The 27,081-nt window shown below is 47.9% G+C and overlaps 1 protein-coding gene across 1 annotated transcript in view; it reads left to right on the top strand.

The window, feature by feature from the left end:
• LOC119437878 (collagen alpha chain CG42342-like) overlaps positions 1 to 27,081 on the top strand; it is a 362,253-nt gene that overhangs the window by 249,397 nt on the left and 85,775 nt on the right. Inside the window, exons 5-13 of the mRNA XM_037704752.2 lie at positions 6,268 to 6,303; positions 6,409 to 6,435; positions 9,479 to 9,514; positions 10,791 to 10,850; positions 13,735 to 13,788; positions 17,317 to 17,415; positions 18,213 to 18,257; positions 18,384 to 18,419; positions 19,140 to 19,271. Coding sequence (XP_037560680.1) covers positions 6,268 to 6,303; positions 6,409 to 6,435; positions 9,479 to 9,514; positions 10,791 to 10,850; positions 13,735 to 13,788; positions 17,317 to 17,415; positions 18,213 to 18,257; positions 18,384 to 18,419; positions 19,140 to 19,271 — 525 coding nt within the window. The remainder of the gene's footprint in view (positions 1 to 6,267; positions 6,304 to 6,408; positions 6,436 to 9,478; positions 9,515 to 10,790; positions 10,851 to 13,734; positions 13,789 to 17,316; positions 17,416 to 18,212; positions 18,258 to 18,383; positions 18,420 to 19,139; positions 19,272 to 27,081) is intronic.

The following is a 27,081-nucleotide window of genomic DNA, read 5'->3' as shown; positions in this document are numbered from 1 at the left end:
CGAATGGTTAGCGTCACAGAAAGGAATAGGAACTGCAATCAATAATTTCCCACAATATTACTCTTGTGGGTGAGGAGAAACCAGACAGACGTCGGTGCCTGGTGTCCACAAATTATATTTAAATAGGGCCGGTTCAAGCAGACGGGAGTGGGACCAAGCGCCGCTGGCCTTCGATCTTGCCGCTGCCGATTCCACTGCTCGAGCACCGTCAGCGTGCTAGGGCGTGTCGTCGTCGTCTTTTTGGTCGGATCACTGTGGCACGTAGTAACACACTACGCTCTTGTTATCTTATGTGGAATCAGAGCCACTCGCATTTAACGTCGCGCGAGGAAACACGTCAACGTGACAGACAATATACGTATATAAAACGGCTGAAGAATACTGCCGGTGGCATAAAGCGAAAAAAAATTACTTTCATTGCGGTTTTTTTTTTTTTTTTTTTTGCGTAGTGGCGAGGAGTAGCCGACGCCGCCAGAGGAACCAATGTCTCCTTTAGATTGTCACAGCTCCTCGGGCACGCATCATGCCAGTGGACCACTTTGCGTCATTGCGTCCTGTCTCTTTTCCTTGCACTTTCGCTTGTTCACGACGCGCAACTGCGTTTCGATGTCGAGAGGTTGGTTTCTTCGCAGAGCTCAGTTTAGTAGTGGCTGAGCCCGCCGCATCATGAAACGCGAGATCGGGAAAAGTAAACGAGCATCCTCGAGCATCCTCGAATATAACTCGGAAGAGTCTTCTGAGTACCCACTATACACGAATAAAAGAAGGGGGGGGGGGGGGGGGGGCGGACGCATTATTCTGTGCAACTACTGTGAATGTCTCTTATACGTCGAGCTCGTTGACTTCTTTCGATGGTAGCAACTTAGCACGTTTCTGCAGGTAAACTTCGCCTGAATACTTTTCTTTTACGAACGCTTTCTCCTTCCTCTTTTTTTTCTTTGCTTAAGTTTGCGCAGAAACTTCGGCATTCATGAGGCCCAACCGCCGATAGGAGCATGATACATTCTTTTTTTTTCTTTTTTTTCAAGGTTGGCAGGCAGTTCAACCTCTAGTTGAAGTCGATGAAAAACAAATGCCTGCCTAGGGTTGGGGGTGAGAATGGTGCGGAGTCACTGCGCACAGCATTCTATCGCGTCACCCCTCGCGTGAGGAGAGTAGGAGAAGCGTCAGATTGCTTAAACCTTTTTTTTTTTTTTTACTGCACGTCTTCGCGAGTGGCCTACATTTTTATACAGCACTATCTCCAGGATCGGCCCACGAAAGAGGCTAGAAGCAGACATACGCGATGCGGGAAAATGAGAGGAACTCGCCAAGGAAGACATTATCGTACGAAAAAAAACGGACGATGAAGCGAGACACAAACAGCGCTTTGTCGAAGTCTCTTTCATGCCAAAGTTTTTGGACAGTTTCCGCTCTGAACACAATGCACCATCAAGTCCAACAGCAAACTCTCTTTAAATGACCAATAAACTCTAAAATCATCTTGTCATAATTATTTTATTTTACTTATTAACTTTCGTGCGTGTGCGTGTGCGTGCGTGCGTGCGTCTGTATGTGTGCGTGCGTGTGTATGCAGAGTGTCCGAGCTAACATAGGCTAAACTATTACACAAATAAAAAAGTTGCAGTGGCTTAGCTCGGCCATGCCAGGATATACGTAGCGTTAGCAAAGGTTCAGCTGATTATTCTTAGCTTTCTTGGTTGTCTCCTACGCTCAACCGCTAATTGCCAGGCAACTACTTCGGGATCCGATGAGTCAAGCTTCTCCGTTCTTCTGCGCTGTTGAGCAGCATTTGCGCTCTCCTTCTCCATGGCTATACCACACTGGCAAACGCCAGTCAGAAGCGCAGCGGCTCCAGCGCAGTGTCAGACGGCGACTGCACAGCGAGCGCGCGCCGGCGCCAGTGCGTCTACCACGGCTAGACGTCACTCCTCTGGAATGCGCAGACCGGCGGCGGTGAGTCGCGCGCGGCGGCGGCGGAGTGCGCGAGAGGTGCCGGCTCCGGTGGCTCCGGTGCGCAAGCCGTGTGACATCACTGATCCTTGCGCATGCGCAGCACGGCTCTTGATGTGCCGCGCGAAACGGGCTTGGCTAGGCCAGTGTAGCTAACGCTACAAAAAAATCAGGCTGCAAGGTGCGAGGACGTGGTCAACGGGGTTCTGTTAGCAGACGTCTTCCGCAAATTGATGTATACAATCTCTTGTACATAATTAGGCAAAATTAGTTAGCCAAATTGAGAATTGCTGATCTAATGGTATACGTTCAAACGCCTAGTTGTCCTTCGCATTTGAAAACATCATATTCAATAGTTTCGAGCTCGCTACGTCTTTTCACTATATTTTTACCGTGTTTCAAAGTTGTAGAGCAAACATGCGAAAAACAATAAACAAAAATACTGCTAAGCAGGCGTGAGCTCGCACGCCTCACGTGCGCAGCAGCAGCGCTCACGAAGGGTTTTTTCAAAGCAGTCGTTCGATCTACTAAATGGCTGACTTGACGACCACGTAAAAAAATGACAAGGTGTAACTGTTGACTACTGCTAAGAAGCGTTCTGTCTGGACTCCTCGGACAGTGTTCAACGAATACGTGGGTGCGACATCTTTGCGCAATGCAGCACTTAAGGCGACTGCCTGCTGGATATAAGTGACAGCGCCCTGTCAGCTATACGAAACGTCTGAGAACGCTGTTGGGATGAAGGGCGCTGCCAGTGGTGTGGCACGCGTCGCAAATCGACGTTGCACGAGGGGGGGTGGTAGTGGCGGTGGTGAAAACATTCATTGCCAAATACACGCAGAGGAGGGCAAAACTCCCTTACATGGCACGAGGCAGCCCTTAGGGGGGCCGCCCTATATAGAAGAAAGGAGAGCGCTTGGGGCTATCCGCTTCAGGGCGTCGGCGGTGATCTGCAGCAGCGGAGCTGAACAGGAGAGTCTCCCAGTATGACTCCGCCGTAGTTGGGGATGGAGGGTGTGGGACGGTATAGGGCATGTGAGGAAGACGTGAAGAAAGTCTCCTGGTTTCCCGCAGAGCTTACAGGAAGACAGGAAGTGATCGGGGTAACGGGCATGAAGGAGAAGTGCACGAGGGCGTTCATAAAACACGCCAAGCGTCTCAACGGTGAAAATTCGCCGGAAGGAAGCGTCCATATAATCATTGCTATCCCAAATAATACACCCCCATTCTACGGAATACGACTGCTGATAGAGCACGGCTGGTTCCGTCCTCGTATGTCCTCTTTCTAATAGATTGGCTTATGTTGTCTCGGACATCCCTGTATAAGTAAGGATAAAGAGTCGACCGCGGTGCCCAACTTTTTATAAGGCAGCTGTGCTCTCAGAAAATACTTGGAAATTTGCCACAGATCACCTTTAAGTAATCGTTCAGCTAACTCCCGACAAGAAATATTCCGAGTGGCTGCGCACAATATCCTGTTGTTCTCATCCGTGCTATTCGGAGTTTTGACATTCGGTTCAGGTCGTGTGAAATCCAATGTTAGACTTTTCACAAAAATACAGTAGCTATTTAGATGAGCAGAAATTTTGGGTATGAATGTCGACTAGCGGTCGCCAGCACGAGACATGTCACCGAAACGCCGTTTTCAGCGCATAAAGATATAGTCGCACAGTCAACTAATTGGAATTTAGGCGGAGAAGCGAATTCTACTCGTCTAGCCGCAAGCCGCGTATTCAGCTGCACGGAGGCTTTCACGACCGATTTTTTTTTTCTCCCGAAGTCTGAACAACGTACGACAACTTATGGAAATTGCGTGAAGTGGAGTTTATAAGCGACACTGCATAGTTTATAGACTCGACTTTCATTTCCTTCAAGCAGCGCGCCCCGAACGTCTGCAGAACGTTTTTCCGACGTTGTGGTTGTAAATGTAATAAGAACATCTAGCCCTATAGTGTAAATATAAGGCTGCCCAAGCCAAGGGGCACCTTCCCGCGGGGCGACTGAGTCTTTTTTTCCTTTTTTTTTTTTTGCGCTCGCAGCTGTAGCTCTCTGACCAACTCAACCATGAGCTTATCCGTTAAATTCCAGCGTGGCAGTGTGCATTGTTTTTCGCTGAGAGAGTCCATTGCTCCAGCAGAATCGAGGTTTAATGCGAACGCTGTAGTTATCTTAGTGGCACATTTACACATGCAACATGTGGTATCTCTCTACGAAGATGCTTCTTCTAAGCGCAGTTTCATTATGTTGAAGTGGGATATACAGCCTTCTTATAATGAATTACTGCGTCTTATTGCATCCTTGACCGGACACTTCACTTTCACACTTGACTTTGTACGCTTAACCGGACCGGACAGTATCCCCCGGGCGCTCCTCGAACCTCAACAAAACGGGTTTAGATTCGCGGATGTGAACGCTCCGACAAACTTTATGTATACCAATGTCTTTATGCTGCGTGTTTCCATTGTTACTCATCGTTCCCCTTTTCTCTTTTTTTTCCCCTCCCTTGTGAGCAGAGTAGAATGCTAGAAGAATGACAAATGCCGCCTTTCCTCAGATTTTATATCGTCTTCTGGATGAACACATACATGCACATAGAGAGAGAGAGAGAGAGCAAGATAGACATGGCATAAAGGAGCGCCAATTGTTCAGATACAATGCCGAGCGGTTCACTCAGCAGAGGTTGTTGACGTTCCGTGTTCACCATCCAGGGTAAATCAACACCACTGCATGCAGGCCAATGAAGGAGGAGGAAGGAGGAATAGACGGAAAGACAGGGAGGAGCCTGTTCTCAGACCCGCTGGCTACCCTGTGCTGGGGAAAAGGGGGTAAGGGGAAGGCCAAGGAAGGAAGTTTACGAGGCACTAATGAGAAGTGAATCACTTAAGACTGGTAGATTGCTCTATCGAAATTTTACTTGCACTTTCATGGCCGAAAAAGATTGTTTACTGAAGGACAAACGACAGTCTTCTTGAATTTCGAGGCCAAACTGCCTCGCCTAGGTCTTCACAGTGTGACGACGCAGCTTTGGTAATACGTTCGTCTATTTTGGCAGCTTTGGTGCAGGGAAAGATCACGAAATCTACCAAGTTGAGTCCTTACTTGGAATGCAATGTACCCTTTTCCAATTAACAATTAACCAGCCCCCAGCAGACGCTCTCGAAATTCATGACGCCACGAAGAACTGATGCTAAATTGCAAGGTGGTCCCTTGAAATCTTGCTCTCTCCGACGAACAAAGCAGAGGCACGCAAGGGCTCTGGCAAATAAGCCGTTTTCTTAGCTGTTTTCGCTGACGCCAACCATGTCGATTCACTCGCAACGCACAGTGTCGCTTTTTACCTGATACCGGATTGGCGTGGGTTCGCGCACCAGTTTACGCCTTTCACGAAATAGCGTTACGTCGGATCGCTGGGGCGGGTCTTACGGAATATACTGTGCGAACGCAATGCAGGGATTAAGGGATCGACAATCAAAAGCTAGTTTCCCGTCGATTATGGGGCAGCTGATACTGCGTCCGCAGGTTTGTAACTGCTCGACGAACGTGCCTATCGCTCTGCCAAACCGTGGCGTTGCCGCATGTCGCACTCTTTAGCTCATGAGGCACATCTTGCTCGTGCACTGCAGCAATAAAACAACGTTGACGAATCACTGCAGGACAGCGTCTAAGCGCCTCATACTGTCACTGAAGGTGCTTATGGATGCAAAAGGCCATCCGCCCCAACGACTGCAACGAAGCAGGCACTTGCGCTCACTTAAACATCCTGGAGTCGAATGCTCGACCATGTTGAAAAGCCACGCTGCTGCTCAGTTGTTTGTCCTTCTGTTTATCCCCGCCTGCCTGGGGTGCATCGTTATAAGCGCTGAGCCATATGAATGCGTTGGGCCTAACGCATTCAAACATATGGCCGACAAACAAGCGCCGACTTTGGGCCTTTGTCGGGCTTATTTAGTCTCCGCTATTCTACTCTCTCAACCCCCCCCCCCCCCTGCCCACTGTCTGGAGCTATCTTTGTTGTTATTGCCAGTTTTTGCCGCCTTTTTTCGTATTCATCTAACGTTGCAGGCGATGGTCTTGACGACCATCGCGTAGTTGACACGCACGCCTCCAGCACCGATGACAGTGGTGGCCTATCGGCTTGCTTTTGGTCCCACAGAAGCTGCTGGATCTCAGTGAAAAAAAAAACGTAAAGCAACCGTAGGCGAAAACCGAGGTCCTCTTTTCGTTATTCGTTGTCCCTGCTCTCACGTGCCGCAGTTCTACAGGCGGCGTCAGTGTGCGCGCACACACACAACTTCTCTTTTTCTCTTTTCGCAGGGTGCGATAGGAATCGATGGCCCCAAGGGGGATACCGTAAGTACTGCCCGCCCTGTGTCATAAAGAGTCGGAACTATGCGCGGCGGCGACGTGCGACAGAGCGCTGACGGTCACGCGATGCTCTTCTTCTTCCTCCTGCAGGGCGAGAAAGGGGACAAAGGAGAAAAGGTGTGTGCATCCTGCAACGGTGGGGCCATGGCACACGGAGGGCCGACCATGCAGCCCCGTAGCCGGCCATTGCACGCATTCCCTTGTTGCTCTTCCTTGTCTTTTTTTTTTTCGTGCATTTTTTTACGCGAGCGAATAACCTAATTTATCGGCACTTCACGCAATTTATCAACAGTCCTTCAGTTTGTTAAATGAGACCACGCTTGGATGTCTTATTATGTTCACTTGTGTGTTTCACGCCGCTCTCCTCGCCTGATGTTCACAGCGTCGTGCAGACGTGAAAAAATAAGGGACAGGCAGCGAGCGGAAACGCGCTGACTTCCCACTCATTTCACTCTCTTGCTATGCCTTATTTCTGAGATATGTGTGCGCCTTGAACACCATCGAAAGGAACCGTTATACCAACTCCCCTAAGCTTCCACGCTCTCCTCGCGTGCATGCCAGATATCGGACCGACTTCGTTGCGTCTAGGCGTAACAAGCATCCGCACGGACGACGGCGTTCCAGCGGTTTACCGGCATGTTAAGAGCATCTAGAAACGGTTAAGTCCGGCGCGGACAGTATAAACAAGTGAAAACAAGGGCCTTAATGGAAATTGCGTGCTAGCGATCGACTATAGTGTTAGCACGCAAGCTAACTCTTCCAGCGTTGATCCGCTGTATACTATACTATATAACGTCGTTCATATTGGGAATATAAACGCAGGTTTGTCTTTGCACTTCTTCAAACACTCGAAGAAAACTGGTACTGCACTTACTGCGTTCTAATATACCATCGTATACGCTGCACCGCAGCCCGGCGTTCACAATGGCGCAGTATAGTGGTAGCATGTTAGTGGTGCTACTTATAGTATAAATAGGAGGTGGCGGCAGTAACTGTCTATGGTATACTAGGGACAGATCAACCGTGCGCCGTGCCATGGCGTCCATCCTGCAACGTATATCATTACATATGTCGGCCCACATTTATCAGCGTGCTTTTCTCTATTCGTACTGAAAGTTCGCGTGCTTTGCGCCATACTGACTCCATGCTATTGAATACTTTACTCAGCTGACAACAAACAGCTCGAAAGCTTTAAAGTTCGGGAAGACACGAAATATCGGACGACGGTCTGTAAACACCGTCAGTGACTTCTGACAATCAGGACCGTAACTTATATAAAAAATATTCATATAGAATAGGGTCGTTTTGGGGGGGAAAACTCTCGTCATTTAGCCTATAAAGTACTCTATCACTGACGTCATCAGCTTAATCCTAGTTTTTTTTTTTTTTCGCTCTCTCTCGCTATTTCAGTACGCCCTCTAGCGGCATTCTGAACTAGTTGCACTAAGCGAGACCAAATAAAACGTTGAAGAAGAGTATCAACTCTGGTTCTTCCTTTTATGCAGCCCTTACATAAATATTCCTTGACATTCAATAAGGGTTACCTAATTTAAGGCAACGGAAGACCATCAATATTTTTATTATAGTTTATAGGGCTTTTCCTCAGAAAAAAAAATGTCGAGCTTCCGATTGCCCATTGGGAGACCCCAATCTAATTGTCCTGCCGATCACCGTGTGCAATGGTCTGCACATTCGTTCTCGTAGCAGCACCTGAAAAATAATACGGCTCTGAATGCACAAAGCTTCCGCTGCTAATAAATCGTTTTTTTTTTTTTTTTTGCCAGTCAATGGCCTCTGCTATACTCTATAGTTCGCTGTGTAGCACTTCACCGCCCGCTCTTATGAACTGATATTGTGCAAAAGGAAGAGCGTCGTAAACCTGCGCCCGGCGACAGTAGGGTGAATGTTTAATCTACTTATGCAATCAAGCGTAGGAATAAATTAGCGGCATCGCCTCTGTAGCATCCACCTAAAACCCTTGAAAGCTATAATATTCTTCGGTGGGCCACCTTGTTAATTAAACGGAAGAGCTGTCGGAGATGCCGAGAAGTAAAAGACCGGAAAGACAGAAAAATAGAAAAAAAAGAAGAAAACAAGCAGAGTGGCCATGCACGACCTCTTTTGTTCGCTCACTTATCTGAAAAAAAAAAGCAAGATAATGATAGACGTTAAATTTGTTTCTGATGCAGTGCCTTAGACAAGCCGCGCTACTGTCATCAGTAAAAAAAAATATGAACTTTCTCAGCGGGCCGAAAAGTTTTCCTTGAAGTGATTTGAGATCCTTTTCGAGGCGTAGAGAGAATGCTGTAGTGTACTGCATAACATGTAAACTATATATATATATATATATATATATATATATATATATATATATATATATAACGTCTTTGGTCATTGGCTACCGCAAGCGTATAAGTTAAAGGTAGATGCGCTTCTTAAAGCAATTGTTTCTTATGTCGACGTTTCGACCAGAAGCCCGGCCTTCCACTGAAACATCCCCGATATACATATTATATGAGGTAACCATTATATACATATGCAATTAAGTTTAGTACCCGCGATCTCGAAGCTCGAGTTATACAATACAATAACCTTCTCGTCAGTGTCATTTGTTAGACGTTCAAGAAGGCGCCGCAAAATTTGCAAAGTTTCCGCGTCGAGAACTTACGAAGCATGTGCTGCGGAATTCACAAAACTTCAATATTATTGCATAAGAAACTAGCTTCGGAGGTTTGTAGCACGTCCATTCTTGGTCACACGAGCCTGTGAAGTGTGCGGGCAGTTGGGCGAAAATATATACCGAGCTCCTACCTCAACGAATCCTTCACTTCGGTCGCGAACCTTCCGCGCATGAAATGAATTCAGCGAGGAGATCTCGAGCTTCCAGACGTGTTATATCTGGATTTCTATACACGCGAAGAGCGAGATTCTTTTTTTTTTCCGACTTTCTCCTTTTATCTTGCATACTCCTTCACTGCTTCTCGGGGTGTACCGAGTGCGCGCAAGGTACATATCATTACAGCAAGAGAGCTTTCATTTTCATACGTCGCTTTCTTTCGAGTCGGCCTCGAACAAAAAGTAAATGAGTGTTCGTTCCGGGCCTTGTGTTTCGGGCGTCTCGTCTGACTTCATCGATTTCTTTGTAATCTGTTTCGTCTAGGGTGACTCGGGAATCGACCTTGTCTCAAATGTGAAGGTAAGTTCTTCATTCTTTCGTTACTTTAGGCGTTCATTCTTTTTGAGGTTATTGTCCAATTCCGACTGATTACTTTCACAGTCCAGAGGGATTGGGGCTGTGCATTTCATGTCATTTTCTTTTCTTTTTTTTTTAATCAAGAGCCGACTTATAAGTTGTGTCATAAGGTTGCCTACCCCCCCCCCCTTTTTTTTTCTTCTTTTTTTCGCGTTCAGATGCTCGTTCTGGCTGCGGCAGCAGAGTTCTCGCGTTCGCCTATATCTTCGATTGCATGGCGGGCTATACTTCGGGCGGAAAGCATTTTGCATGGTAGCCTCAGATGCTGCTACGTGAAATTAAGCGATCGATAGCCACAGTGCGCAAGCTTTTCGTGATACACTGAACGCGCCCGTGCCAGCAGTTCACGTAGCGAGGCATAAAACAGTGCCCGGTTGTCGTTCGCCGAATGAGAAGCCGCGGCACGCCTACTTATCGACAACGTCGCCCCACGACGCTGCAGAACTGAGAGTTTAGCCACAACCTGTTGGTCACAAGCTCGCCCTGCTTGCCACCTGTTTAAACTGAGACAAAAACGGAGACTAGCCTCTGCTGAAGCACGCGGTGTGGTGTGCATGGCAGCCGACTGGCGCTGTAAGGGCACTAGCCGCAAGCACAAATGAAAGAGACACTGTAATGCCTTTGTATATGATCCCTTCAATGTCCTTGGGGCTACTGTCCTTTCGGCGCTGTTTTGCATGTCATAAGTTCTTTAGTTCTCCGAAGATCGAGTAAAGAGAAAGGAGCGTCTGTAGGCAGTCGTAACAGTGTCCGGTGGGCCTGCGAATCCTTACTGATGCTCGATATGTGCAACTACTCCGCATTACGGATGCCCCTGTAGGAGAAGTCCGCCTACAGGTGTTATTGGACGTGCGCTGCAGCCCCCGAGCGTCGGCATCTGAACGCTAGCAAGGCTAGAAAGGGGGCTATAGTTGGTGACACTTCATGACAAAACGCACAGCTTGTGGTTGTGACACTTGGGATGCGGACACACGTGGGCAATGACGAAGACACAGAGGGAACGTACGCGCGGTGTTTTCTCTGTGTCTTTTTTATGCTCATGCAATATATTTCTATCCCTCAGTGCCAGAAGCAGCGCGCTTTGCCTTGAGGTATGTGAACGCGTCGTCGTTGGAGGGGTGGGGGGTGGAGAGGGGGGGGGGGTGCTTTTGTGCGCTGCTGTGGGGCTGCGTGTGCCGGCCCAGTGGCCTTCTGACGCCACGTCCCACTGCTGTTTCAGGGAGTAAAGCGTTCAGTCAAGATGCCCCACGGGGGCATCGCTGACGCCACCGATTTTAAGGTTAGTCCGCGCACTGCGCGCGCGCTCCCGTATAACCCAGTGCACTGTCCCCTTGCTCACTTTGACCCCCGCACGGCCATTCCGGGGCCCTGCTCGAGACGGAGACTAACTTGACTGGCCTCTCGGCTCCTGGATCCTTGCAACTTCGATCGTCTGTCTGCCCTTCCCGCACACGTGGCCCGCCTTTCTTTCTTCTTCTTCTCTCTGTCTGTCTTTTTCACCCTGCCTCATTTCCACTTCATTCTGACACTGCCGTTTCCCCTCTGCTTTTAGAGAGAGGGAGGACGTGAACTAGTGTCTGCACTCACGCATGATTTGCACGTTTCTCAAACGACGCATGCGCTTTCTCTGGTTACTCACAGGAAGCGTTAGACAGGCGTTTTATTTCTTCTTCTTCTTCTTCTTCTTTTCGCCGTATCTTTATGCACAGCAGCGTATTGTAGGAATAACTAGTCAAAGCATGCATCGTGCCACTTAAGGAGTGACTGCCAGTAATTCTACCTTTGCGCGAGAAGTTACGTTGCCCTTTCCAATTTCAGCGCATTATCCTGTTAAAGCACGCTTCCTAGGAAGGATTGCTAAAGAATGGCGTGATGCATTTTCAGCCGTCGTCCGCCTTAGGAACAGCATCCTGTATTACTCGTTTCTTTCTCGCTAAGCTTGCAGGAATTCCTGAATAGCAACATCAGATTTAGGATGTCTGTGCGACCACTCTAAACTTTAAAAAAAAAAAGTACGCGCACACCAAGAAAGGCAAATCGTGTGTTCGCTGTATTCCTGTAATCCTTGCGACTGTATAGTTCTTTGTAGCGAAGCTTTTTTTCCTATACTCAGGGCTCTTATATTTATAACTTCAGCAGCGCTTCGAGTGAGAGTGTTTGGTAACCTATACGATGTTAGACTTCGGTGACCCAACGTAAGCGGATTCAGCCGCACAATTGTATCAGCAAACGTACTTATACGCGCTCTTATGGCTATTTGGTCCCAGGAAGGCGCTTAGCGTGCAGTTACGATAGGCCATGAGATTTTTAAATATTTGTCTGCTGCCCAGATCCGCCCAGAGTTGCAGATAATCATGAAATTGCGCAGGTTAGTCTGAATCACGCAGCACCATTAACTCTGTGGACCACCTTAGCGCGCGTGTGTTTCCAAGTCACATTGAGAAACAACAGCTTTCGTTGTCACCATTTATTTCGTGATCTGAGCACTCCTCAAGACGGGGAAACAAATACACATCCTTCATAACAAATTCAGCTTCACTGCATTCGTGTTAGTGGTACTAGCCTCGCCGAATCATTCTTGACCACATAGGTACGATAAAGTAGTATAATCTCTCAGAGTCTTTGAAGTACAGATCTTTCATCAGCCTCTTTGTACTGTAAGATTACTTTGTGCTAAAATAACTATAAATCAAGTATGCTGGTTGTCCAAATTTGAACTAAGCAAGAGCTTTATATTATATATAGCAGCGTACATAGAATGTCTGAAAACGTAAAAAAAAAAAGAGTTGTAGTTGTTCTTAGTGGTTCATATTAGAAACCGGTGCTTCGCGTATGCCTGCGCCTTAACTAATTGTCACGGATTTTGTCTTCGGCTTTCTTTCTAAGTAAAAGGGATTGCCTAGTGCGAGGCTTACAGTCGTTCTTCTGTTCTGTCTCCATTTTCACGTTAGGCAGGATCTGGGTTGAACATTGTTTACGGGTAAATAGATACTAACTGAGCAGGCTCGAACGAATCAATGCAGGCGAACAACGAGTTATATGTTTCACGGAAAGAGTTCCTGCTCTATCAAAGAGAGACCATAAAAGAGAGGTCTTAACTAAACCGGTATCTTGTGTTTTGTGTCGTTTTCTGACCCTTTAAAAGCAACGGCACATACGAAGCGCGGCTAAGACATTTATAGCATAGCGTCCCAAATCTGCTGCCTCAGTTACTTCCCTGCCGCTACCCAATAGAACTATAGCCTGCTGCGAAGCTACGCCGCTGTAGACGAAGAAGTTTCAAGGACGGGATGACGAGGAGCCAAGTTTCGAATATCAACACGAGCCTCGCACTTCTGACGCTATCAGCTGGTGCACTCAGGCATGCCGCATTATTAACCGTACGGGGCGGAGTCGCGCTTACTTGCAATTTGGTGGCTCGGTGATCGCCGCGGTAATAAACATTGTCATCAGGGGTATACTGTGACTAACACTCAGACTTCCTTGATCACGCGTGAGCGTCTTGCATGTGTCGCTTCTTTTTGCGCAAAAACAGAGAACCTGTCTTTGCATCGCCGTGAAACATCAGAGCGAAGGCTTTCACAACAAACGGGTTAGCCAATACCACAAATTTCGATTCGCAGTGGCCAGAGAACTGCTTTATAGACTCGTTTTATTGTTTCAGCTGCGGTAATTAATCGTGAAGCCACTGCGCCTTTCTCACTGCTGAATGACGCACTTAATCTGATAAAAAAAAAGAAAGGACAGACGTGCACCTATGAACTGTGCCGTGGCTACCTTGCGTCTGGCATCGATACACGGAAATGCGAGCGACCCGTTTGGCGTAACGTAGAAATCGAAGGAGTTGTTGCACAGGGACCCGCCTCTTCAGAGTCGACATAAGAATTTCACGTAACTGTCCCCACTGATCATGGTGAATGCTCAGCAGCTTTTATAGCAACACCTATGGTGACTTAATTTGAACGATTAATGTAGAATATTCGTACACGCGAAGAAATAACTTTCTTAGATGATTAACCGCATAGTACAAGTGTAGCAATTAAGAGCGCGCCTGGGATCCATCACTATGAGGAGGGTTCGAATAGCATTTCGTGTTAACAGCAGAAGTTATAACTGCATTTATTGTCTTTTTTTTCTCTCTCTCTCTCCCACAATTTTTTTAGGAACTAGCAAATATCGGAGTGACATTCTCTCCAGGCGACGTGTTTATGATGAAGGTACGTATTCGGTAAGCAACAGCATGCATCGTTGTTCAGCTATAATATGATACATAACATACCTCTCTCTCTCTGTTTCTTCGGGTCTTCTTCCTAATATCCCGTAGAATGCTTTTTACTCGGTGACAGATATACATAAAATGAGGAAATAAAGAGACGTCTGCTAGGATGCTTTATGTGGGCGAAATAGATTGTGAGATTAAAATATAGGAAGAGCAGGCCGAACATGTGTTCAGTCTCACAAGAAAAGCCATTTCCTGTCTCTAATCATCCAATAAAGCCTGCCGACTTTAGTAGGACTTATTAAAGCTTGCGCAACTTTCTGGTCTCATGAGGCGCTAGGCCACTCCCTGGACCTTTGCTCCCGTTAAATCGGACGTCCAATTGACACTGCACTACACAGAGCGTGACGTTGGACGTTTAGTATTGTGGGATGCGCCTTAGCAAGAGGGGCATCAATAATTTCTGTATACAAAGCAACTTATCACGCAGTCCGTAGAGAAAAAAACAACAACATGTGACTCAGAAATGAGAGTATGGAAGGACTCTGGTACAACACAAGACTAAAGCAGCCAAAATAAAATACGTTTAATCGTTCCAATGTTAAGCAATGACGTTAAAGGAAGTTTATTGGACTCTGCTATTAGCGAATGTTCGTCTGAAATAGTTTCTCGACTGTTGTCGTTTTGTTATTTAAGGGCAAAATTTTCATGCGTTTCTTTCCAGGTGTAAGCCTATAGTACAGCTCATCAGAATGTTCCATTCATTTCACGAGAAAAAGTCTGATTTCTGTGATGACCAACCCTCCTTAATCGTGACTGGCATTTGGCAGCTTTCATAAGAGCAATCCCTCTTTTTTTCTCTCTCTCCCTTTGTTTGCTGTTATAACTTTAGATGACGTGTGGCAGTATCTTTTGGGGTATACTTACGGATAAGAGCTTGGCCAGCGCGAGTTTGTTCGGCGCCATCATCCCAATCTATCTGAGGCCGCATTTTGTAGCGAGCCATTTCATTTTCTGTAATTTTTATATCATCCCTCGCGCCGAACTGATCCCAGTGATAAAGGCGCCGCGGCGGCATAGGGTCAAATGACGAATGGCGAAAATAATGGAAAATGAAATAATGTTACTTACAAAATACGGCCCTTGGGACGCGTTTCATATTTTCTACACGCCCCATGTAGCACGTCTTCCTACAGGGTCTTCTTTCACGTCTTCACCTCTTCTTTCAAGGTACTTTCAGGGTCAAAGGATACAGGAAAGTTTTAGCAGATTATACCCGCACATTGAGTGAGGGTTCGCTACTTAAGCAGTCATAAATGACACAAAGGTTGAGGTTGAATGATGTCCTGAAGCCACGCGCGCCGCTTTTACTTATTTTTTTTTTCTTAGCACAACTACCTTGCCATACTACGCTGCTTCAACTCGCTGGCGATTTTTCTCCGGCGATGGACCCCTGGCAGCCTAGCCCCGGGCACCAACAGCCTTAACCGCTGGACAAATAAAGTTTATTCCTATCCTAACTCGCTGGCTAGTCGCTGTAGATTCTATATGCGGACATCTATGCCCGTTTCTCGTTTTGTTTTAGCGAGACTTGTTGCGGTTTAAGTTCTCCCTATCCGGGGTCACCGGCCGACTTTACTCTGGCCGTACACTGCGCTGTATGGCGTCTCGACGGGGGCGCAAAACAAATGTCACTCGGAAGGCGGTTGGCAGCCAGCGCCCGCGCGGAAGTTCTCTCCGTGCGAGACCCGCTCGTGGGCGGCTATTGCCGGTGGGCCGCGCGCTGCATGTCGATGATTCGCCTGGAAGCGGTTGGGCATCATCTGCGGGGGGGGGGGGGGGGGGGGGGGGGGGGGGGGGGCTTATCTTGCACCCGTGGAACCGCGCCGGACGCCGCGGAAGCGACGCTAGACGCGGTGGGAGACTTGCCACGCATTCGGTGCACGTCCTTCAAAATCCGGGCACCACATCCCGAAAAGTTACTCGCGCCGTTAAGCCATTAGCGCGAGCGGGAGTTACCGGAGGGAGGGCATAGGGCTACTGCAGTAGATCTTCGGAGATTGCGTGCGGGGGAGTCCTGTACCGCATCTTCGCGCTCTCTTTAGGTCCTCATTTGCTCGCAAATTGTCGACATTGGATATACCGTGGTATAGGCTTCCCTTGTCGCTATATATCAAACAATAGCTTATCGACTCTGATCCTGTGAGCACTATATCGCATACGAGTTCATCGGATATGTGCCGATTATTTCGCTCACTTTCGCACCGAAGTCATAAAGACGATTGACGCGCGGACCACAATGGGTAATAAATTACACTGCAATGCAATAGCTATGCTTACGTGCGTGCGTGCTCGCGCGAGAGAGAGTATGGGAGAAGGGTGGTGTTAGTAAAGTTGATGTCAAAAAAGTGCGGAAGAAAATGAAATCTAGCAGACGGTGAAGAAAACTGAGAAATCTGAAAAAATGACCGCGCACATCATGGCAGACTGGGAACAATGCTTCCAGCAGCACTGCAATGGAATGATATCCTAGTAGTGCAAGGCGCGTACAGTCTCCTAGCAACATGCGCATGCAGCCTTGGGCAATGAGTGTACTGTGGTATATACGCATAGATGCAAGTGCAGAACACCCGTCTTATGCTCTGGTACGCCGATTTTATAGACGAGTGGTAACAGAATAATAGCGGATCCTTGGCACACGGGAAAAGACGCTGACGTCGAGAATTTGCCGACCCAAGCATCGGGGCTATAACGCTGCCCAGGGCAACATCACCACCACCCAGGTCATGGGCATCTTGTAAACTTTGGCAGGTAACGACACAGTGACTTTAAACGGGTTTAAAATAAGAATTCGCGCTTATCGTCGCCACGTTTTCCCTCAGAATACGCAGCAGGATTAAATTTCTCGGTTGGCATCGTTTCCTCTTAGTTTAACTTGTACTAGACGGTACAGATGGTCAAGTCTCGGCACAATGTTTATTCAATCTTCTACAGCTAGTGGGACGTACCACAAGTATGACTGCAGCGTATACGTTCAACCTATGGAATAGGCTATAAAGCCATAAGCAGGCAGTATAGTGCGACGATTGCTACCGAGTTACAAAATGTGAAAACTAGCGTGCGTAGACCGGCATGCACCAATTTTCATAACGGCAACGCAAAGCAAATGGCAACGGTGCGTCGCTCACTGTTCTTGATTTCCTTGATAAGTTTCTGCCGCCGACATTCCGAGCTGTTGTCAATTAAGAAGTCGCTGAATGTTAGAGGGTCTTCGTATTCTGTGTATGTCGTTGAGCGCATGGGGGGTGAGCTGTCTGGCTATAATATACTTACAATAGAAATGCAAGACATTGTCGCCCACGCGGTTTTCTTTGTCTCTGTCCCCCCCACTCTGTCAGGCTTTTCCTGACAGAAAGCTTGCCGTTTCTAGCTGTGTGATGCTACAGAAGTGAGTGCTAATTTTTCTGCGTGCGTCACTGTATGCACACGTGACATCGAATGAGCAAAGGGGTCTTTTCCGACGCAGGGATCGCAAGGAGAGGCTGGTCCTCCGGGCCCCCCTGGACCCCCTGGACCACCGGGATTGCCTGGATTTGACGGCGGCACGGGACCTCCTGGACCAATAGTGCGGACCCTCTTCCGAATTTCCCTCAATGTCGGAAAAACGGAATTATCCTATTTCTTATCGACTGCAAACCAATTCTTTGCGGCCTTTTGCATTGCCTCGGGCCTGTATGCTGCATGTATTACGTTACCATCAGCCAAGATCAGGTGTAAGAGACGATGGATGCTAACAGTGGTAACGGAGAAAATCGTCCCGTAATACTGTCGCCGGCCTCGTAGTAGCCGATGCGAAGGACATGATGGTGTTCCCTTATACTTGCGTCGTAACGTGCCAAATAAAGACTGCTTGGCAGACATAATTGCCGATAAAAGGACGCACACGAAAGCACAAACACGAAGAAGAACAATCACGATGATACGGGCGGCTATTGCTCAAGAGAGCTTGTTTTTGGCCGAGTTTGGTACAGTTTGGCGCGTCATTATAGACGCCCTTACGCGAGCAGAATATTTGTCTTCTAACGATTAGCCTTTCCATCGTTTAGTGGAAGGCAGGTCTTTTAGAGTCCCTTCAAAAATATTGCGAGAACACGATCGTGTCCAACTCAACGGAAAAGTTTAAACGGATGTGAATATTGTCATATCTTTTGGGCTAAACCCCCCGCCTGTTGCTACAATTCACCACCACCAGCACCATCATCATATATTTTGCAGTTAACTTGAGATTGGTAATTCGTCATTGTTCCCATCAGATTAGAAACGCGAGACGGTAAAATATTATGAAAGATTAGGAAGTCGTTAACGGTTGTGGCTAACATAGAAACCGCGAACATGTAAAGAAAATGTGTTCGCTGTTTTCAGGGTCCTCCGGGTGATGTTGGTCCGAGCGGTCCACCCGGCCTCGTGGTGAGTACGCCTTGTACCTCCAAGTGACCCCAGGGAAACCAAAGTGCATAAAAATGCGCTCTGCTCAGTAACTATGCCACATTCTTCAATATCCGGGGTTCCCCTTCGTGTTTCCTTGTCTTTCAGGGACCTGTCGGCAAGGATGGACTCCCAGGACCTAAGGTGAGATCAAAATATGGAGCGCTTCCAGGCAATTCTTTAAGCTCCGAACGTGCGCGCTGCCACCACCGCGCTCTGAAATGTCAGTAAACGTCACGTCACTGCCCTTTGACCGCAACTTACGGAGATGTTGGTCGCACTAAGGGCCAATTTATATGTAGTCCACCTTTCGTCCGAACGACGTGCCCGTGGTCATAGGCCATCTTTGATCTCCTCAGTGACGCAGCAAGACACCACGCACTCAATCTCGTTTCGCTAGTGCGACTCATCTAGACCAGTTGGAGACAGGTTAGACTTAGGCTACCAGAGCACGTAGCTTTTCGGAGGCAAGGGGAGGGGGCTAACACGGGTAGTACCGGGTACGAATATTTGCAAGTGTGGTGTTTTTAGAGACGCTTTGTTACAGAAGCTCTACATAAAGTTAACAGCAGGGCGTAGCCATATGCCTTGGTAAGTTCCGGGGCCATTTGCGTTACTGTGGTCACCAGCTTGGCCCGTCAGAGCCACGTATTCACACAAATTGGCTTCATCATATCTTCGCTCTTCCAGGCACGTTTGAAAGCCTCACTGTGGAACGCTGCCTTTGCATTCCCGCCCACGTAACTTGCTGTCTCCTAGTATTAAGGGGCAGTCCGCTACTCGAGTGCAGGACATCACCTCTGCTCGGCACTGCAGCTGTGCTTGAGAGTGTGCACCTCACGTTGGCGTTCTTGACCTCCCCAGGGCGAGAAAGGCGACAAAGGCGAACGCGGCCTTACGACGACGCTGGACGGAAATACGTTCCCGACGGGATTCATCGAAGGCCCCGCCGGACCGCCCGGACCGCCAGGTCCCGCCGGACCGCCAGGCAGGAAGGTGAGCCTGCGCACGTAGTTCAGGGACCTCTTGATCGGTACCTTTGTGAGTCGTCGTGCGGCACTCGGAAAAGGTGCCGAGACAAAGAGGCAAAGTCGGAAGAGCGACAGAAACAATAAGACGAAGCTATATTTTCAAATCAAATAAGCTCACTTTAGTGGCGTTCAACCTTTCATGCTTGGCAATGCGTATCGTAAGGAAGGTGCTGAATTCACAAAGCTTTTCGTTCGTAAGTGAGCATCGACTGGCAGCCTTCGCTAACGATGTGTCCAGCATCATGATGGGCTAGAATTTTCTTTCGTGAAACATTCTAGCATTAGACGTTTTTGTGAATACGAGCCGTGGTTCGTACAGACCTCGGATCCGTTGAAAACATCGCGCGAGCGTGTTGTTACTAAATGTACTCGGGTGTCGTGCACTGTTCTTTCTTTTCCTGCCTAATACTGTGAACAGAAACCCTTTAGAATACGAATCAGTAGCTTCGAACTGCCAAAGGCAGCGTAAGTAGCCTAAAGCTGCTAACAAGAATGTAGAAGCACGTTGTAAACAGTTCTGAGCTCTGGTAATATATGTTTGAGAGAGTATTATTGGTACTATATATAAGGAAGGTAAAATGATAGCACAAGGATTCAACACTGCACCTGAGGGTGGCCTGATAATGTGTCATCAGCATAAATTGACACGCAAGCAGGAATAACTGAGCAGAACGCGTGTTCCGCATAATTACGTGAAAGTGAGACGTGCAAACACTCCGTAGTCAGCTTCTAAACATAGAATGGCCCCAAGTGTACTTTATGGAACTGGAATTAAGCCAATTATTACAAATGCAGGCGAACATGGGCGAGAAAAGAGAGAAAAGAGAGAAAAGTCATAAGGAAAAGGCAGAGAAGTTAACCAGGCTGAGCCCAGTAGGCTACCCTGCACTGAGGAAGAGGAAGAGGAGGAGAAGGAAGAGAGAAGTTCACACCCTGCACAATTGCACAGCCAAGCGTTCATTGCTGATTTTCGTCACAGGCGGTCATACAGGCCAGTGCAGCTCAAAAAACGCAGCAGCGCCTTTGTAGCCCTGCACATAGCAGACGCACGAGGCCACGGGCCCAAGATCTTCTCCTCCGTAAAAGACCTGTCGTCTAAGTGCCCCAAAAGCCGTCCGAAGGGCACTCCTCTCATCTTCGTATCTGGGGCAGTCACATAAGTGTCACATGTCTGGTGGTTTCCTCAACACCACATGTGCTGCAGTTCGCACTGTCCGCCATTCCAAATAGGATTGAATAGGAGTTCGTAAAAGAAACCTCTATTCGCAGACGGCACAGTAAGGTTTCTTCTTGTCGGTTAAAACCGGGTAGAGAGAGAGAGAGAAGTTTAATGATGCGAAATGCAGAAAGGTCGGCCTGAGGTAAATTCCTCTAGCCAGCTACTCGGCGTTGGGGGAAAGGGAAGAGGGAAAGAAAGAAGCACATGATGGGTGACGATGACGAGAGAAAGAGGATGTAAAACATATGGCAAGCAATTTGGCATGCTCAAAGCCTACAGTCCAGGCCCGTACTGTTCAGTACCGCCTGGAGGGCCTTGAAACTCGATTGAGCGTCTGGCCAAGGGCCTAAAATAACGTCCTCCGACAACGGTGGGCTGTCGAGACGCGTAAGGTCATTCTTCAGCCTTTGACGCTCTTCCATGTACTTAGGGCAGTCACAAAGCACATGACCTATAGTCTCATTTACATGGCACAACTCACAGTCTGGAGACTCGGTGCGTCGCATGAGGTGCACGTATCCGCGCGTGAACGCTACCCTCAGCCTTAGTCTGTGCAGAAGACTGGCACAGCTGCGCTGAATTTTCGGTGGTAGCCTAAATTTCATGGTAGGGTTCAATCTCTGTAGTCGTCTGTGTCGATTATCCGGATTGTACCAGTGCTTTTCTGTCGATTTTTGGATGAGACTGTAGAGGAGGCAGTGGGCGTCCGCTCTTGAAAAAGGAATTGCAAGCATTGACTCTGGTTTTTCGAGTGATTTCTTTGCTTCGGCATCGGCCAGTTCATTGCCGTGTATACCACAGTGACTGGGAATCCACTGAAATGTGATGTGGTGGCCGTTTTCTTGCGCTAACGTGTATAGCTCGGCAGTTTGAAGAGCCAACACTCTGTAAGCGCTTTCTTTCAACACCGCTATAAGTAGTTGCAGAGCCGTTTTTGCGTCACTGAAGACTGTCCATACTTGAGGAGGCTGTCGCGAAATATATTGAACGGCCTCTCTGATTGCCACTAGTTCCGTAGATGTTGTAGTCGTCTTGTTACACAGACGAAACCGTCGAATGACTTGATGCGCAGGCACGACGAAAGCCGCACCAGACGCATACGACGAGACCAATCCGTCTGTATATACATTCACCGAGGCATCATATTATTTCGACATATATTCAAGTGTGTAAAGTCTGAGGCCGACGGTAGGTATTCGCGATTTTTTAGAAATTCCGGGAATAGATAGACGTATCCGTATTTTGGACATTACCCATGGGGGCATACGTGGAAGGTATGATGATAGTATGGCAGATTCTTGGCATTTAATAGCTCTTGAAAAAGTGGAGTCCGGCCGTATGTCGGGAAGTGTCGATAAGGGGTGGCATTCATGACGGCACAGCAGTCGCAGGAATACTCGAAGACTTTCGCATCGTAGATAGACAGGTAAAGGGCTGACGCGAGCCTCCTCAATGGTTCCGTAGGTTGAGGTGCAACGTGGAACACCGAGACATGTTTTCAGCATCTGTGCCTGGGCACTTTCCAGCGTACGCAAACATGACCGACTCATACTTGATAAAACTGGCAGGCTATACCGAATGTAACCGACGTAGAGAGTCTGGTACAGCCGAAGTAGCCAATGCTAAGATGGACCCCACTTCATACCGGCCAAAAAGCGAAAAACTTGAGCAAGCCCAGTTATTTTTTTCTTTAACATTGCCACATGCTTCGACCATGAAACACCGCGGTCAATGACAACGCCCAGGTATCTGTGGTGGGTCACATATGGGATGGCATTGCCATTGATCATAATTGGATACCAACACATAAGCTTCCGTGTGAACGCTATCGCAGCGCACTTATCTGGGGCCAGTTGCAGTCCTTGGCACTGCAGGTACTGAGACGTTAAAGAAACAGCTCGCTGCAATCTTGCACGAATTTGCGGTCGCGTGACTGCGGATGCCCATATGCATATGTCGTCTGCGTAAGTACTGATGCGTACTGTATCAGGAATTATTTCACCAAGGCCATTAAGGGCAACATTGAATAGAGTCGGGCTGAGCACTCCTCCTTGAGGCACTCCACGAACCACAACGTGTCTTCTCGTTTCGCCATCAGTCGTGGACATGAAGACTGTGCGACCATCTAGGTAACTTTCAATCCACATGTAGAGACGGCCGCCGATGCCCAAATTACTGAGGGCATCAAGAATGGCTTCGTGCAGTACATTGTCATAGGCTCCTTTTATGTCCAAGAAAACTGCTCCTACAAGTCGGTGTCGCCTTTTTTCGTGTTCGATCGTGGACACGACATCAATGACCCCATCTATTGCAGAACGTCCACGTCTAAATCCGGTCATCATTTCAGGATAAAGCTCATTCTCTTCCATGAACCATTCTAATCTAGTGAGCACCATTCGTTCCATCACCTTACCGACACAGCTAGCTAAAGCTACTGGCCGGTAAGATGACATTTCGTAAGGCGATTTTCCTGGCTTTAGGAGGGCCACCAAACGGCTGGTTTTCCACTGCTTCGGGACTGTACTGGATGACCACGTGGCGTTATAGTACGACAGGAGGACTTTCCGACCTTCCACACCAAGGTGGCACAGAGCAGTATATGAAATACCGTCAGGTCCAGGTGCAGAAGATCGTCTCGAAGCAGCAACCGGGTAAAAAACCGGGTAAAAGTTGTAATTGTATTAGTGGGTCCATGGCATACAGGCGCCGGTTGGTAAACTCGGGTGTATTCCATTTTCTTAGAGTTATAGTATGGGCAAGACTGCTGAGGTGCCGCACTGCATCCGTTCTTGACAATGCTATTGAGAGATTTTTTCACATTCTTCATGTGCCTCACGGGTAGCTTTGTCGGCACATTCATTGCCAGTGATGTTGCAGTGCCCAGGTAGCCACTGAAATACCATGTCGTGGCCTCTGTCCACCGCTTGATGGTAGCGTAATCGTATCTCTGCTACCAATTGTTCATGTGGGCTGCCGCGCAGAGCTGATAAGAGTGACTGTAGGGCTGCCTCTGAGTCACATAATATAGCTCATTGATTTGGTGATTGTTCGTGCACATAAAGCACTGTGCTATGGAGGGCGGCAAGTTCATACCCTGTCGATGTAGTGACGTGGCTGATCTTGAACTTCTTGCGGAATAATACCGACGGAATAACTACCGCACCAGTAGAGTTGGTCAGAGTCGAAGAGCCATCTATATAAATGTGAACATGGAAACTCAACAACGCATTCGAGTTGTTTTCCACTTGTTCGCATTTGAATTTATGCTCAGCACACCTTCTATTCCACGAAAAATAACGGAAGAAAGCGTAGAGGCGAGAGGTCTAGATGAGTAGCCCACGTTGTATAATTCGGGTCTATAAGATCACTGACCGAGGAGAAACCTCGGTCAGTGTAAGAGTACATGTACACTCAAAGTAGCTCAATGTAGCAAGGTGGGATATTCAAGGTAGCACATTGAGCCACATATTTCGTTCCGTGTCCGCTTTTCAGGACATCTTGGAGATTGGTTAGAAAAACGAGTTCTATAACATACATGAGCGAACCCGCCGCGGTAGCTCATTGGCTACGACATTCTGCTGCGGAGCACTTTCGAGGTCGCGGATTTGTTTGCTGGCCTCGGTGGCCGCATTTCCATGGGGTGAAATCTAATAACGCCCATGTACATAGATTTAGGTGCATTTTAATGAACACGAAGTGGTTAAAATTATTCCGGGATCCACCCCTACCGCGACTCTCATTGCCCAGGGCTGCTTTGGTACGTCAAACCCCACGAATCAATCAATCAATCACACACGAGCATCATAATGCTGTCGATGCCAGCACATCATGTGTTCATCAGCAACGTATGCTGCTGGTGAACAAATTGGTTGGACATGCACTGGGGGAAACATCAAACAATGGGAAGAGGAGGGCCCGAGCAGTGTCCAACCGAAATGCGTAAATTGTTGTTGATCGCCAAGCCGAATGCACGCGCATCGGTAATAAAACTATAAGAATGACAAGAAGAATAGGAAGGCGGAACTCGCTTTTTCTCGCACAAGTCGGCCGCGGCACGCGGCGGTCCGCACATCTCGAAATCCAGCGCTGCCCACCCAACTTCGCGCACCGAAAATCCCCCCAATGAAGGTTGTGCGGAGTGCAGTCGTGATACGAAAAGGGCAATTTATCCTTCTTAATACCCCCGCTCTGATTCCTTTGCTAGCCGGCGTTTGAAATAAATCGAGTGCGGCGTCGGCGCTGAGAGTCTGGAATCCCGCAGAGTATCGGGCCGTAATGCAACGCTTGGGATGACCGGGCCGCCGCAGGCCGCTATAGACACGGCCACGCCGGCATCCATCGCTTTCCCGCCGCGGGACGCAGCTTCGCAGTCGCGGCCAGATAATCGGTTTACGGTGCCTCCTGGCCGCGTAATCCCGTTGCGCCCATCCCTCTCCGATCTCGCCGAGCGGCCGAGCGGCGGGTTTTACAACGGATCAGGTTACGTCCTTCCTCTAACCACTGCTGACGTCTCACTCCGGCCGAAAAGTCCCATTACGATCTGCCCTCTGGCTGCAAATTACACATCATTGTGAATCTGATGTTTTGTCGCAGCGAAAAGACGGCAATCCAAGAGATTATTGTCTCTGTGAGTCAAAGTCACGGGCCATAGTGACTTCGTTCAGCGCTCTTCGTGAGTTTGCTGGTGTATACTGGTTTCTCGTGCTTGAGATTACAGCCCAACGTGACCTTCGTTTAGTGTATGTGTGTGTGCGCGTGATGCAACGCGAGCCACATGCATGTCAGGCGCGATCGACTGCTCCATGTGCTAAAATAAAAAGATGCCACTTGAAAGCCACCTCTAAAGTATTTTTCAAGCAAAGAAAGCAAATGAGGAAAACTAAAACTTTCAATCATGCTTTCGTTCGATATCGATTTCTCCGATCTATCTCATGGATGCACCGGCAGAAGTTTGCTTGTCTCAGCGCCTTGAAGCTGGCCAACTGTTCGGTAAAGTGTGTGTCCTCCAGACTGTTTGCCATTGCAAGAATAGGCTGAATGGGTCAGTTAGCAACAGTAGTTCAGACAACGGTTCAAGTCACTCCCGATCAAAACAGAAGAGACGATGACGGGTCACTGTACAACATCTGCACTGAGCAGTCCTAGAACTCTGAAACGACGGGCAACCAGAGAGTTGAACAAGCAGTGTCGTTGCCAGGGATCTGCCGCAGCAGCGAGCTGGAGTGCAGGGGGTACTTTCCGGGTTCCGTTCTATTTCAGCACACGCTGCGGACATATATACCAATCTTCGGATGGTATATATGTTTGGCACATTTAGAAACGATACTTATTTTCTCGACGAAGCGATACTGGGATCGTGGCCAGGAATTTTCAACATTGCCCCTTCGGCCATCTGTCAAACTTCACCGCAATGCGCCTGCGTAAATCAATGGACAGCATTTTCAAAAAAATTATATTTCGAAAGATAGGCCCAATTTCAACATTTTTTTTCAATTAGCTACGTCGAAAGGGGGGAAGGCAGCAATTTCCCTTCTCCGTTATAGCGGTGTTGTGGCCCTGATGAAAATACTGTTTACGCAGAAGGGAATTCACTACTAAGTGCCGTAAATGCGTATGTAATTACGGACAAGTACACTCTCGACGTTGCTAAGTGGAGGTTGTTGAAGTTCGGCCGACCACCCGGAATGACAATTTTCAAAAATGCTGCCAGCGTAAAAGAAAATTCCTTTACGCTGGTGCTTTGCGGTGAAGTTCGACAGATTGCCGAAGGGGCAATGTTTAAAATTTCTGGAAATGCAGGCTTACACAAGTTTCTGCTTTATTTTGAATATAGCGTAGTATGCCTCAGTTATTTCCCGTGTGTGCTGATCCGTGCTCACTTTTCTTTTTTTTTCCATCTTGTCTTTCCACCTTCCCGAAGCCTGCCAGATTGCGAAGGCCATTAGTATAACTGCTGTAATATGTAAACTACCGCGTGCCTTTCCTTCTTTCTTTCTTTTTAATTTTTTAGTTGCGTCCATTTTCATCTCAACTGCGTATGAAAATTGACTGCCCTGTTTGATTTCTACTTTATTTGTTGGATTTTTGATACGTCATCTCGAAAATATTCAGCGTAGTGCAGCCAGCACAGACGCAGGGCAGGCATTGGACACACACACACACAGCGCTGGGTGTGCCTACTGTTTCTCCTCGGTGTTATTGCGCTGTTTTCGATATATTGAATGCTTTTGAGGTAGCACTTAACAATGACCTCGAACTGCGATTCCTTACACGTTCACGGTAAGGGAGTATTTGCTCTAAGGAATTAAAGATTGCTACACTGTGGTATTAAGCGGTGATGAGGCGCGCTCTTATTAATAACTACTTATGTCTGGTATTGCCTTCATCCCCTCCCTCAAGATAAGCAAACATCATTTTTTTTCCTCAGAAAGCTTGATACAGAACGTTGCTTTCTTTTTATTTTCGCGAGAACTTCGTCGTGAAACATTGCACATTCGTGTCGAGGCCGTAGTTGCAACGTTGTTAAAAAGGTGCTTCACTGCCGTTTCATCGCAGG

Source organism: Dermacentor silvarum, chromosome 1 (assembly GCF_013339745.2).
Source record: "Dermacentor silvarum isolate Dsil-2018 chromosome 1, BIME_Dsil_1.4, whole genome shotgun sequence".
Lineage (NCBI taxonomy): Eukaryota > Metazoa > Arthropoda > Arachnida > Ixodida > Ixodidae > Dermacentor > Dermacentor silvarum.
This window is presented reverse-complemented; position numbering and strand designations above follow the sequence as displayed.